This window comes from Arthrobotrys flagrans (assembly GCF_004000055.1).
Source record: "Arthrobotrys flagrans strain CBS H-5679 chromosome Unknown unitig_9, whole genome shotgun sequence".
NCBI classification, from domain to species: Eukaryota; Fungi; Ascomycota; class Orbiliomycetes; order Orbiliales; family Orbiliaceae; genus Arthrobotrys; species Arthrobotrys flagrans.
The window spans coordinates 2,041,169-2,053,607 of NW_027137551.1; the positions used below are offsets into that span (position 1 = coordinate 2,041,169).

Sequence of the window (12,439 nt, forward strand, 5' to 3'; positions counted from 1 at the left end):
GGGTGCTGCCCGGCAAGGGTAACTCGTGGGATTTTTAGGCGCGGAACAAGAAGAACGAGCTATTTCTTTTCGAGCATGGTGGACAGGCGAGAAACCTAGTTCTCTCTGGTGATCAGGGACTGATAAATCTACCAAGAGGGGAGAGAAAGGCGTTCTCGAGGCAGATATTCGGGTTCCAGAAATCCTTTAAGCTTTTTGAACGAGCGCGCGCACTCTTAGCTAATCTCGAGGGTGTGAATCCGTGTTAAATTACAAGTGTTCTGTGATGTTTGGACATGTGCACAGATGAACCCAGAAGCTTGATTGATGGATCCGGAGAGCGAGAGCCTCATGCGCGGTGCTCCCACAGCAGACCAAATGGCAAAGCGGTTTCGAACAGGGACCGCATGTCCGGTCGTTGTCCAGATTTCGTATTCGAAACGACAATCCGGCCGGGAGCCTGGGATTCAAGTGCTCACGATCATAACGTTATTGGTTCCTTGAATATCGCTTTGGTTTCAATTCCATGAAGGAAAGAAACCTCGAGTTATCCCCGAGTATAAGTTTCCCTAACATCCATCGAGGGGTCTAATTCCTAGAAGGCTGACATCTTTCTGTATCGGCAACTTTGCCCTCCATAAATCTAAGCCGGGTTGCATTTTCCCGTTACATGGTTGCTTCTTTTCAGCCGCAAATGTAAAGTTTCTGTCTCAGGCTTTAGTTTCGCGGCTCACAATGGCAACTCGAAGAAAGAAAAGGTTGGTTGGCTAGCTAAAAGTCTAGTATCAAAAGTTCACAATATAAAAAGCTCGTCATGAGGTATAGATATCAAGGACATGATGGTCGTCTGAAAATTATCAGAGCATTGAAACAAAAAAAAAAAAAAAATAATAAAATTTCGGATTCGAAGGGCCGTACAGTTATAGAAGAAGAAAATCCTACACGCTCCGCTGCCCACGCAAAAGTACCCTGTGTTAAATTCCCTTTTTTCTAAACCAATACTTTCGCCTTGCTCAAAATCGTGATTTGATCGTAACCCTCGCCGGACTCGTTACCGTACTTGAGGAGTAATGGGAAAATAGTAGCTTGGATCGGGCGTCCTTCCAATGGATGGGTGGTAGTGCCGTCAGCCCCGGTAATGATATCGGTCTGTTGGGAGACATCATCCATCGTCGCGTATCCGAATTCACAGCCCGCCGGTTCGCTCAAGACCTGGAAGTTCGCGCGCTGTTTGCCAAGTGCGAGTGCAAAGTCCGCCGCCTCCTGAATGATTTCTTCGAGGAATTTGTATCTAGCTGGGTCACCGTGGAACGATTGCTTGGTGGCGGCGAGAGGATACGTTAATTGTTCAACCTTGTCGGCAATAGTCGAGACAGCAGCCTTTCGTTGAGCAAAAAAGCCGTCGCTCTTGTCCAAGAGGAAAAATGTTTCGGAGCGCCAGTTGTTGATAGCGGGGGCGGGGGCAGCTACGTTACAGGTTAATATTACATCCCAAGATTTTATACCTAGGAAAGCATATATAAAACTTACAGCTGGTTCGAACAAGTGGACCGATCGCAGACATGGAATTTCCGAAGAAAGCACCACTCTCAAAACTTTCCTGAAGAACTTGTGAAACAATCGCCCGAACAACCAATTGCTTGCTCTTTCCGCTGGTCAACAGAGATTCAAAATTTGGAACATGCTCGGTGAGGAATTCATAAATTTCGGTGGTCAAGTTGATTGGATCGCTCGAAGCCTTGAAATAGTTTCCAGCCCATCCAACGATATCAGTGCCAAGTTGAGTGTATTCGCGAGAGATGCTGTTGTCGTCTTTGGTTTGGGGTTTCTGGCCAGCAGCGAGGAGGCTTCCTTGAACAGATGTAAGACGCCTATTGGCATCGGCAAGTTGGGACCGTAAAGATTCGATTGGAGCATTGGCGCCTTTGTCGGAATAAACACCGGCTTCTGGAGTCGAGTATGCTGTGCTGTATCCGTTCCTTCGATCTATAATTTACACCAACATTAATATAAGAACTCGAAGATTCATAAGTTCGTATATATATCGGATGCATGTATTACCTTGTCTTCTCTTAACAAAAAGGAAGATAGCAAATGCGAGCGCAGCTGCGAAGAGTAAGGCGAAAAGAACCGTCAAGCCAATGAGAGCCTTATTATTGTTACTCGATCTTCCTTCTACTGCCACGCTCGAACCTTCTGACGTTTGGGTGCTCGAATCTTCTGACGTTTGGGTGCTGGTGGCCGTGGCCGTAGGAGCCGGTGAGCCTGTATCGGCTGGGCCGACACTGCTACTCACTTCTGTACCCTGAATAGAGCCACCACCTTCGTTGATCTCCTTAGGTGCGTCAGAGCCTGTGGGTTCTGGTTCATTTGTTGGGACTGAATATCTAACGTCAGCATTCGCGGATTCCGAGCCCTGTCACCGTCTACCAATTGGTAAAACGATTAGCCTTCAAACTCACCTGTGTTTGTAGCGTCTACAACAGTAGGAATTAGGTCGGATGGCACAGATGGTACAGCAACATCAGTACCGTCAGCTGCAGTCACCGGCGGCTGATTTTGAAAACCCTGAGCCAAAGCAACACTAACGACCGCAAGAAGCGGTATCCCAAACCGTAAAGGCTTCATTATCACAATGTCGAATCGATCTTCCACAAAACCCCACGATAACCCAGTCGGAGAAAAAAAACAACCCCGAGAAAGTCGAGGAAAATATCTAACGATGCAAAATGCAAAATGCAAAAAACAGAATCTGACAGTTGATCCCGGGGGTACGCTTTTATTTAAAAAGGCATCCCAATTTTAGATAGCCTTGCAACATTAAACATCCACCCCTGATACTCAACAGCAGGTATGTGTGTGACCCAGACGTTCGATGTGGGGATACGAGTCTGAGCTGACAGAACGGCTGTTTCGCCGCCTTTGTACCTCCACCATACTTGCATGGTATGCATGTATTGCTACATCCCATTCAGCTTTCTTGCTGGATTGGATTGGCATTTTGAGCCGCTTGGCTGAAATCCCATCGTTACGAGGGTGTAAATTGCACCACCGTCAGCGTTGGGTTCTTCCGAAATTCTGGACTGCCCTTTGAATGAACAGATGCACTTCTCTGTTCTTTTCTTCCCACATTTTGCTTTGTGCATTTAAATTCTTGCAGCCTACTTCGTATCGCACCAACCCGGCTCTTGCTCTACATTGCGAGACTCATGTATCCTCGTAGCTGGACCCTAGCAGAAAACCTAGGCCATCGACCACCCCCCATGGATTGTGGACATGGTTGGCGCGGCTGGCCCCAGGTTGGCGATTTCAAATACAAACAGCGTTGTGAGCTTAGCTTTCCCCACTAACTAGGGAGTTTATACTTCGATAGGCATCATCAGATCGGTGAGCTTGTGGCTATGAATAGCTTTTTTTTTTTTTTTTTCCTCGAAGAATTCATACGTGTAGAGAAAGCTTCGAGAAATTCTGATTCCAAGATCGGGAGGATGGACTGTTCTCTGGTGCACACCATTCCTTTGTGATGCAGGCAGGCAATCTTCCACTGATTGACGGGCAGCCGAAACCGTCTCAATCTGATCCCGCGGGATCGAGATGCGGCTCATTGCAGCGGAAAAGCTTAGGATACCCTGAAGGCTGGGCGACCAGGCATCATCAAACAACCGTAGCTCGGTCATACACTGGACCAGACCGGTACAAAATACCAAGTCACCACTCCACCTTAATGAGCCACGAGGATAAGCAGGTGTTATTCATGGCAGACCACAGATGCATCCCATCGTCGATAGCAAAGATAAATAAGTAACCGAGGCGTCCACCTCACGATGAGTCGACCCTTCTGAAGTCGAAGGATCTGAGCCGCTCTTGGGTGCAGACCCTTCAAGCGAAATTAGCTAGCCTTTGAGCCTCTAACGTTAGTTAGCCCCCAGAAAACACAGGGGAGCGCGAGGCTGAATGGACTCGACTATTGGGCCAAATAATATGCATGGGTACCACCGCACTTGCGATCCTGGCGGCGTTTTTCGATAAGTGTGCGCAGAAAAAAGGTCCGTACGAAACTCGAACTGGGACTCCACGCTCCTTTATCGACAAGCTGTCGCGAATCCCTATTCTGTATATGTATAGTTCTACTTCCTTTTGAAGTGAAAGCAAATCTTCCAAAATCCTTGGACTCGGTGTCGAAAAGCGCGTAGTTCCTGGACCCCGCTAGGTTTCACCCACCGTGTAGATCGGACGATACCAGATCCGAACCATCGACCTCCAGGTTTATTCGATACGAACCGATCGAAATGGCATATGCGACTCGAATCGCACCGGCAGAACTTCCGGCGCCGGTTCCCGCGACCCATCCAGGCCAGAATATGAAAAAGGCACGGGTATACCAGGCCACCGCTTTCGCACGGAACCCACATGGACAGTTCCTACATCGTATAATCATTGGTGTGGATTTTGGAACGACATACAGTGCGATCGCGTGGGGTAGCTCGTCGGATCCTGGTGGGGGTTCCCGAAGTTTCATACGTATAAGATGGAGGAATGCTAACCCTCGTGGGATGGAATAGATTCGATCGAGATTATCAATAGTTGGCCGACTTCCGGGGCTCGTGTGATGGACTCGGTATGACCTTATTCCAATATTAAACCGCCGTAGGATCAGAATCCAGAGGGGTTAACGACTTAATAGTGTCCCACCGAGATATCATATCATGAAGGGTCGACAACAGAGTTCAGCTGGGGCTACGATATCCCGTCTACGGCTAGAAGGCTGGCGTGGTGTGTCTTGCATATCTCCACAATATCAACACAACGGAAGCAAATACTGACATCCACCGCGCGAGCGTTCAGGTTCAAGCTACTACTCGAGTCCGACGATCCTGATATCAGGCGCAAAGTCAATATACCGGATGGCTTGGACGTTATGGATGTTTGCACGGATTTTCTCCATGCACTATATATTCACGTACGTTTGCTCCAATTGGACGTATACTACGACGTCGCCCGCTAACGAACTCCCTCATGTTGACAGACAATGGAAACCCTATACCGCAAAAAAGGAAACCAAGTTATGGAAATCACTCAAGTCGACTTCGTCCTAACCGTACCAGCCGTTTGGACCGACCGCGCAAAACAGAGGACCCAGAAGTGTGCTGAGAACGCAGGCTTTGCGAATGGCCACAGATTGACAATGATCAGTGAGCCCGAGGCCGCTGCTGTATTTTGTATCAAAAACCAAGATTCGCATAATATCAAGGTCGGTACTATGGAATCTAATCAGATATACCAATGCTAACGAATAATATCAGGCTAACGACAGAATAGTCGTTTGCGACGCCGGCGGTGGAACAGTCGATTTGATCACTTACAACTGCTTGGAGGTCGGTCATACTCCTCATAATCCTACTGCTCGATCATCCCTGATATCAATACATCACAGATAACCCCTAGGTTAAGAGTACGAGAATGCGCAGTCGGCGAGGGTGCCTTCGCAGGATCCTCCAAGATCGATCGAAACTTTGCAGAATTCTTCAAAGCCCGGATGGGACCTCACTTCGAAAGTCTAAGGCTGGAAACACAACAGAAAGTGGTCAAGAATTTTGAGGCTATCAAGTGTGGTTTCAGAGACCGTTCTGATCAGGCTATATACACGGTACGAAACATCCCAATGTGCCCGAGAGCCCCCGAAGCTAACGTGAAACCTGTACTGCTAGGTCACCGTCCCAACAATAAACAACCTCCCAGAAGCCGGCATCGAAAACGGTGAAATGTTAATATCGCGAGAAGAAATGAGGGCTCTCTTCGACCCCGTTATCACAGAAGTCATCACTCTAATCTACAACCAAATCAAAGAAACATCCGACAACGCTGGAAGAGTTAACACGATCCTACTCGTCGGCGGCTTCGGAGAATCTCTTTATCTATACCAAAGAGTCGTCGATTGGGCCGGTCCGTACGGAATTAATGTTATCCAACCGAGGAGCGCGTGAGTCGATCCAAAATCCTCTATAAATCTTAAAGGTGACTGCTGACACAGGAGTTAGAGCAACGGCTATTGTGAAAGGGGCCGTCATCCGAGGGCTTGAAATCCATTTAGACGCTTCGAATCCCGGAAGAACACAAGTTGAACGACTGTGCAGAAAAAACTACGGAACCGTTAGTTCGCAGCTTTTTATCGAAGGGAAGCATCGAGCCGAAGATGCCTGGATAGACCCGCAGACCGGTAAAAAGATGGCAAGGAATCGTACGTCCCCAGCAGGAACACCCTCTTCAATCGATTGCGTGCAAAACCCCAACATCCTAACCTCCAGCTTTTAAATTATTTGCAGAAGTCAGCTGGTTCATCTTCAAAGGCCAACCCCTCACCGACGAACGCCGTTTCTCCAACCACTTCCACCGAAATTTCAAACACATCACCCCCTTCCTAGACGCCATGGTCGCCTCCAGCAGCGACAACCCTCCGAATCGCGTGGAAGGCGACGTTCAGGTCGTTTGCAGAATGACATCGGATTTATCATCCGTGCCAAAGAATTTGTTCGATAAGAAGTGGAAGGGGCTCAGAAGCTTTTACAGCGCGAGGTATAGGTTGGATATGACGATTGAAAGTGCGGAGATTAAATTTGAGCTGGTGTATAAAGATCGGTAAGATCCTCGCGGGCTAGCCTCCGGTTTTTACCGTTTGGGCATCTAAGGCTAATAGTTATAACGTTTAGGTCCTACGGATTCGCACAGTGCCAATTCGAGTAATCCCGGTCGTGGTGTTCGATCAACCAAAGAAAGAAAACAACCGGTATGATAAGAGTTTTTGCGGTTGTGCTGGAGCCACAGTTCAAGTCATACTTAAGATGCCCATCAAGTCGATATTCTGTTTTTAGTACATTTCCTGCAACTTAGCGTCCCGTTTTATACCCGCCGTGGGCTTGATATAATACCACCTTATCGTTATTTACAAGTCTGCATAACCACTTGAAACTTTGTACCATACCGCCAGTTCAGTTCGATGTAAATATTTCTTAAAAACACCATCCTTACCGGCTTTTCTCGCCGAGTCGATCGACCAGGTCCGGGCACGACTGCCTAGATATGCGCTTAACTAAAGGTTGGAACACCGATACCATCGACCGCTATCACCGCAGTATCAACGATATAGTCTGCGAGTACGCCAAAGATAAAACATTCAAGTCAAGGGTTTTTCCTTTTCTTTGCCACTGTTAAATACAAAAGCATATATAGATACGTTTTTCAAAATTCCACCGCGCGCTTGCGCCACGGTCCTTTCTTTGCAAAAAAATATGAATTATTGACGATAAAGTCTAAATGAATGTGACGAATGCCTGACAAAAAAGTAATAATGGTAGTAGTAATGCAATCTTTTTTAAAAAAGTATCCTTCGCTTGGAAAACAAAAAACCAAAAAAGCATGAAGTCTTTCAAAATGTAAAGATGAAGTTAAATTGGAGAAAGCCGATCCGGTGAAACCAAAAATGTCGAAGGTATAGCCCCGCTAAAATGCAAATAAAGGGGAGAAAAAAGATATGTGCAAGAAAAAGTCGATTAAAACATAGGAAAAGAACGGCGTGTATATGAGAGTATGACAAAGGAAATTTTGAGGGAAAGGGCAGGTATTTTTTGCCTCTGCAAGGTGGCGATTTGTAGGTCGAATGTTTGCAAAAAGAACAGTCAACCGCGGAACATTACTTCGTTAAAGAGAAAAAAGTTTAGCTGGTGGGAAGTTGAGCATGGGGGTTTGAAGCGAAGGGGCTATATTGCCTCTTCTGTAACATATCAAGGCGTCGTTCAACCGATAACCGAGCTCCTCTGGTATGCCATCTTCTCCGGCTTCTTGTAACCTTGCTCGCCAACAATCCCGCTTCCGGGACCGGCACACCGTCTCTTCTCATCCTCTCGTTCCTTAATTTCTCTTTCATCCTGGACGAGCGTGCAGACGGGGCAATAGTATGACTTTGCGCAGTCTCCGATTGGAGATCCCTTGATTTGGTAAAGTTCCCTGATTCGGGTTCTCTGGAGCATAGTGAATACCCAGCTGACAGGGGTCAAAGCGCAAAATAGGACGCAGTGACCGTTGCAAGAGCCGTAAGCGTCCAAGTTAGAGTCTGGGACGGTCTTTAATCTGTGATGAGTCTTGGAGTAGAGCATGCATGGGCACCAGCATCCGAGACAGCCTGTGATCATTTCAAAGTTAGCATTTTATGCGTTGAATTTGTTGTATTTCCAAAATTCCTTGGCGCCTCGCTTTCGCGAGGCCACGGAAAAACGTGGATGGGAAAACAAACTTACAGGATCCAATGTCGCCAAAACAACTGCAGAACCCATACTTGTACTCCTGAGCACCGAAAATCTGGTTTGGATGCGCAATTTGTCCCGGCGCATGTGGTTGGCTCGCACCGTTGTCGAACTGCGCTGGTGGTTGGTATTCCATCGGCTGCGGTTGTTCCGGCGCACGATCTAACGCCTGAGTCGGTGGGGGTTCGAAGGTCATCGTGTGTCCGTATTCAGGGCCACCGGGTGTCACGTTCTGCAGCGGGATCCCCTGCTGCTGCGGTTGAGATGGGTCTTGTGCGTATCCAGACATTGCTTCTTTTCGTTTTCTACGAGCGATTTCGGCGTTTACTTCTGTGTTATAGGCGTACAGTGAATTATCCTTTGCGGATGGGTTGAAAACGTGGATATCTTGGATTTGGGGAACCGGCGGGATGGGCTCGGGTTGGTAGTAATGATAATATAAATTATCGTTACTCTTCGAAGCTAAGGAGTGTGCTGAAGGTGCAGAACGGAGTGGTGTTAAAGGAGGAGCGGCAAATCCAGCCTGCGCGTAGTCGATATTCGCGTCAGGAATAAATGTTGATGTGGCCTGCGGTGCGTGTGTCGGTGTCCGGGGAGGAGCTGCGAATTGTAACGGGAACCCCGATCCGTAAGGTATATTTGTCCGTATGGGCGCCGGTGGGGTCTTCGTGCGTATTGTAGTTGTGGGGGACTGGGGGGTTGGATAACCACCGTATTGATGTGCCTGTGGCGGAAGTGTGAATATCTGAGATGATGTGAGCTCAGGAATATTTGTATAACTACGGGTGGGATCGTTCCGTTGATATGCCATAGGAGAAGTTGTATCAAGGGAAAAGGATTAAAAGGAGGGTTGGGAATGATGAGCGCAGGGAATGGTTTATATATCAACAGTGTGACTGTGTGCACTACAAGGGCCAGCGACGGGTAAAGGAACTCGAGAGGCAAAAAGAGACCGGGATAGGGGATTGGTAGGACGGGATAGACTGCAACAGTGTCGCCCAGTGGAGTTCGAGAGTCTTGGGGTTCTTCAGTCACGCATACTCGTGGAGAATATATGCGAGATGAGAGCGCTTGCAAGACTATCGGGATGTTAAGTATGTTCGGGACAGGGAACCAATATCGCAGAGTCCTCCTCCGCCAAAGGCTTCTCCGGACCTTCTAGACGTAGCCGCGCCGTGGTACACTCCACCTTGTGATAAATATAGATATCCCCAAAAAGAAAACTGTATTTTTTGTTTCTTGCAGATGGTATGTGCAGATGCAAACGAACGAATGGAAATGATGGTACAAGTCAAAGTCAAAAGAGTCAAATGGCAAGATGTGGGCGGACGTGTGAAATATGTATGCAAGATGCGCGGATGCAAACGGGCCTTATGACGGTTTTGTGTCAAGTGATTTGAATGAAAGGGCGTGGGTAATACGATTCTCAAGCAATCAAAAGGAGGGATTTCAGATTTGAAGTTGGTAATGCAAGATGCAGGTAATTGTATATGTTTTGTAAGAGAGCGACGGAGGGAAAACTGGAAGTGAGATGCGAGAGGGAACTGACCTATCTAAGAATGGGACTGATGCAGGTTCAAAAAGCAGTGATACCCCAATTAACAATCAACAAAAGGCAGCCTGATTGGAAGTTTAGCGGCCCAAAAGAGTCCTGTTACTTCAGCCACTAACGAAGAAACCGAGTTATACTGTTGAGGGGAATGATCACGTAGTATGTCGGTCCCGGGTTTCTGGGAGAGTAAGTGTTAAATTTGCGTCGCAGCACCTCTTCGCTACTTCAGAAAAAGGATTGGGCGCCTAAAATGAAGGGACCGGAGCAAACAGTCGAGTATGGTCTGAGAGTGCAGAGTGTTCATTTGCGACTTTATGGTATCAGGAACGAGACCGATAGAGCGAAGAAGCAGCATTACGCAGATGTCTCTGCTAATTCCTCACCGCAAATCTGCAGCAAGCAATGATGGAGCCCGCAGCCAGGGTGCTGTGAAGTCGGGCTGCGACTGCTGGCCATTGGTTGGTTGAAGTCCAATGTGCAGGGGATGGCGCCTAGATTGAGCCCTGACCAACCAAACCGCTTCTTGGCAGATATCCCGCAACCTTAGCTTGTCGATTGATAGCGAATAACCTTGCAGCGATGGAGGGTTCTTGCTGCAGGTTCCTTTTTCTTGCCTGTTCCCGCCCACCTAGCGTCGTTGCGAGCCAGAGCATGGCTTTTCGACATGCAGGCACCGTCCGGCTCGAGACACACCGGAACGTGACTAAACGTGACTAAAAAGTCTGCATTTGTCGTCGTCAGCGAGGAGGGCTTTGATCGTGTTCTTCCTTCGAAGCATTTTGGACGTGGCAACATCGATTGATGTCGACTCTTTTCGATGGGACAAAGGTATGAACTGTGATGGAGATATCTCCACTGGTGGCGTGTTATCAGCCGGCCCCGCGATACGTCTTTTCCCTCTCCAGCCACCAAACAAAAACCAAAAAAAAAAAAAAAAAAAAAATGCTACCAAGACCCTCGAAATTGCCCTTTCCGCTGCGGGTCTCGTATCGGGAAAATAAGCACTGGCATTCGGGTCGGTGCGGGGACGCTGGAAGCAGGTATCCGAAATAAAAACTTCCTGGTTGGACATTTTGCATTTTCAACCCTACGGAAAGGATGCCACTGAAACCATTGATGTTCAGTTACCTAGACTTAGTCGACTTCGACCCCAGCGATGTTAGCGATTGAGGACACTCCAAACAAAGGTGGCTTCTGCGTGGCGCTTGCTTGCCTTTGTGGGATGTATTGCTGCAGACACGTGTGAAGTCGTGCTAGACCCCGTGCTCGCTGCCTGGCTGCAATGCAGGTCTCTGTTCGAACCGAGTAGGCAAACTGGTATTTGCATTGTTGGCGGCTCCCCGTAAGAACAATATTGTTTCAACCGAAAAGCCCCTCCCCTACCGATTTGAAAAAAAGTCCAACGAACGAAAGGATGCCCCGGTGCAGTGCCAGATTTAAACCTGCATGGGGTAGGAGTTTAAAGGCATAAGATCTACTGGTATACTTCCTGGCCATGCCTAAACCGGATGATATCGATAGTGGCAATTGACAGCGTGCAGCCTTTCGGAAGCCATACCAGATGTGCATATATGCATTGCTATTCTTGTAATCCGAACAATCAAATCGAATGCATCTACATCCCTGGGGTTATAAACGGAATGCGTATACACGAGGCTAAATATTACGCATCACGCATATACGTCTATAGTTTTCCCACGATGATGACGATGACATTGACTATGAAGATGATAATTATGGATTTTACTTGGATGCATTTACATACATTACATGAAAAGCTAAAACTTAAAGGCTGAACTAGCTAGCCAATTTGCAGCACAGCAAGCCGCCTTGAAAATGTCATCGACCGTCAAATACAAATCAATTGGATCGGGTGTATCGATGACATCAAAAAGGTTTCAGAACTCGAGAAGTACCGAAACGAAGTTTTTCTTTTCTCCCTTCCCTCTTCGTTAGCAAAAATGATTCAGTTAATTAACAACATCAGAACCACCCTTGTTGGTTTTTTTTTTTTTTTTTTTTTTTTTTGTATAGGTGTTCCATTCTTCCGTAGACGGGTTTGGTTTCTTGAATAGTGGCAAAATTTTTGAGAAACGGCGAGAATTTGAAAAGAAAAATAAAAACGGGAATAGTTAATTTTACATGTCAATGTTGTTAAAGGCCCAGGACTCGCTCGTGTAACTTGAGAGGCGATGCATAAGGGCCACAGAAGCAGCAAGAAGGAAAAGCATACTGAAACTCGTAAAAGAAAAAGAAAAAAAAAAAAAAAAAAAAAGGTATACCTGTGATACAATGTTATTCCTTTGGTAATGTTCTTCGCAAGGGAAAGATCTCTCAATGGGCTCCTCCAAGCACTTCCTGCCAATATTGCATCCATCGAATTACCATACCTTTTTTGTTTCTTGCTCCGGTCGAAACATTCGACGTCGGGGTATAAAAAGAGACATAAGAAAAACCACAGGGATTATGGGAGATATAAAAAAGTAGAAGAGAAACGCCTCCCATACCAAAAGCCTCGAAACGCCGCCGAATAGAATCCCGGGGAAATTGAAACCCACCCAGTATATTTGGTATTTGTGATTTTTCCCGAAGGTTGGAAAGAAAAGAAGAA

General features: G+C 47.1%; 3 protein-coding genes across 3 annotated transcripts; 1 reads left to right on the forward strand and 2 right to left on the reverse strand.

Moving 5' to 3' along the window:
• Positions 1-969: 969 nt before the first annotated feature.
• DFL_005950 (uncharacterized protein) lies at positions 970-2,607 on the reverse strand (the record flags this gene model as incomplete). The annotated part of the gene is made up of 4 exons (XM_067635285.1): positions 970-1,445; positions 1,510-1,965; positions 2,041-2,358; positions 2,442-2,607. The coding sequence occupies 4 exons, from the start codon at positions 2,605-2,607 to the stop codon at positions 970-972; spliced, it is 1,416 nt and encodes a 471-aa protein (XP_067489730.1).
• A 1,661-nt stretch (positions 2,608-4,268) lies between these two features.
• DFL_005951 (uncharacterized protein) lies at positions 4,269-6,720 on the forward strand (the record flags this gene model as incomplete). The annotated part of the gene is made up of 11 exons (XM_067635286.1): positions 4,269-4,476; positions 4,542-4,597; positions 4,664-4,752; positions 4,825-4,939; positions 5,006-5,230; positions 5,283-5,354; positions 5,414-5,626; positions 5,688-5,959; positions 6,018-6,217; positions 6,303-6,615; positions 6,687-6,720. The coding sequence occupies 11 exons, from the start codon at positions 4,269-4,271 to the stop codon at positions 6,718-6,720; spliced, it is 1,797 nt and encodes a 598-aa protein (XP_067489731.1).
• A 1,049-nt stretch (positions 6,721-7,769) lies between these two features.
• DFL_005952 (uncharacterized protein) lies at positions 7,770-9,087 on the reverse strand (the record flags this gene model as incomplete). The annotated part of the gene is made up of 2 exons (XM_067635287.1): positions 7,770-8,155; positions 8,271-9,087. 2 exons carry the CDS (start codon positions 9,085-9,087, stop codon positions 7,770-7,772), a joined length of 1,203 nt encoding a protein of 400 aa, XP_067489732.1.
• Between the last annotated feature and the right edge of the window lie 3,352 nt (positions 9,088-12,439).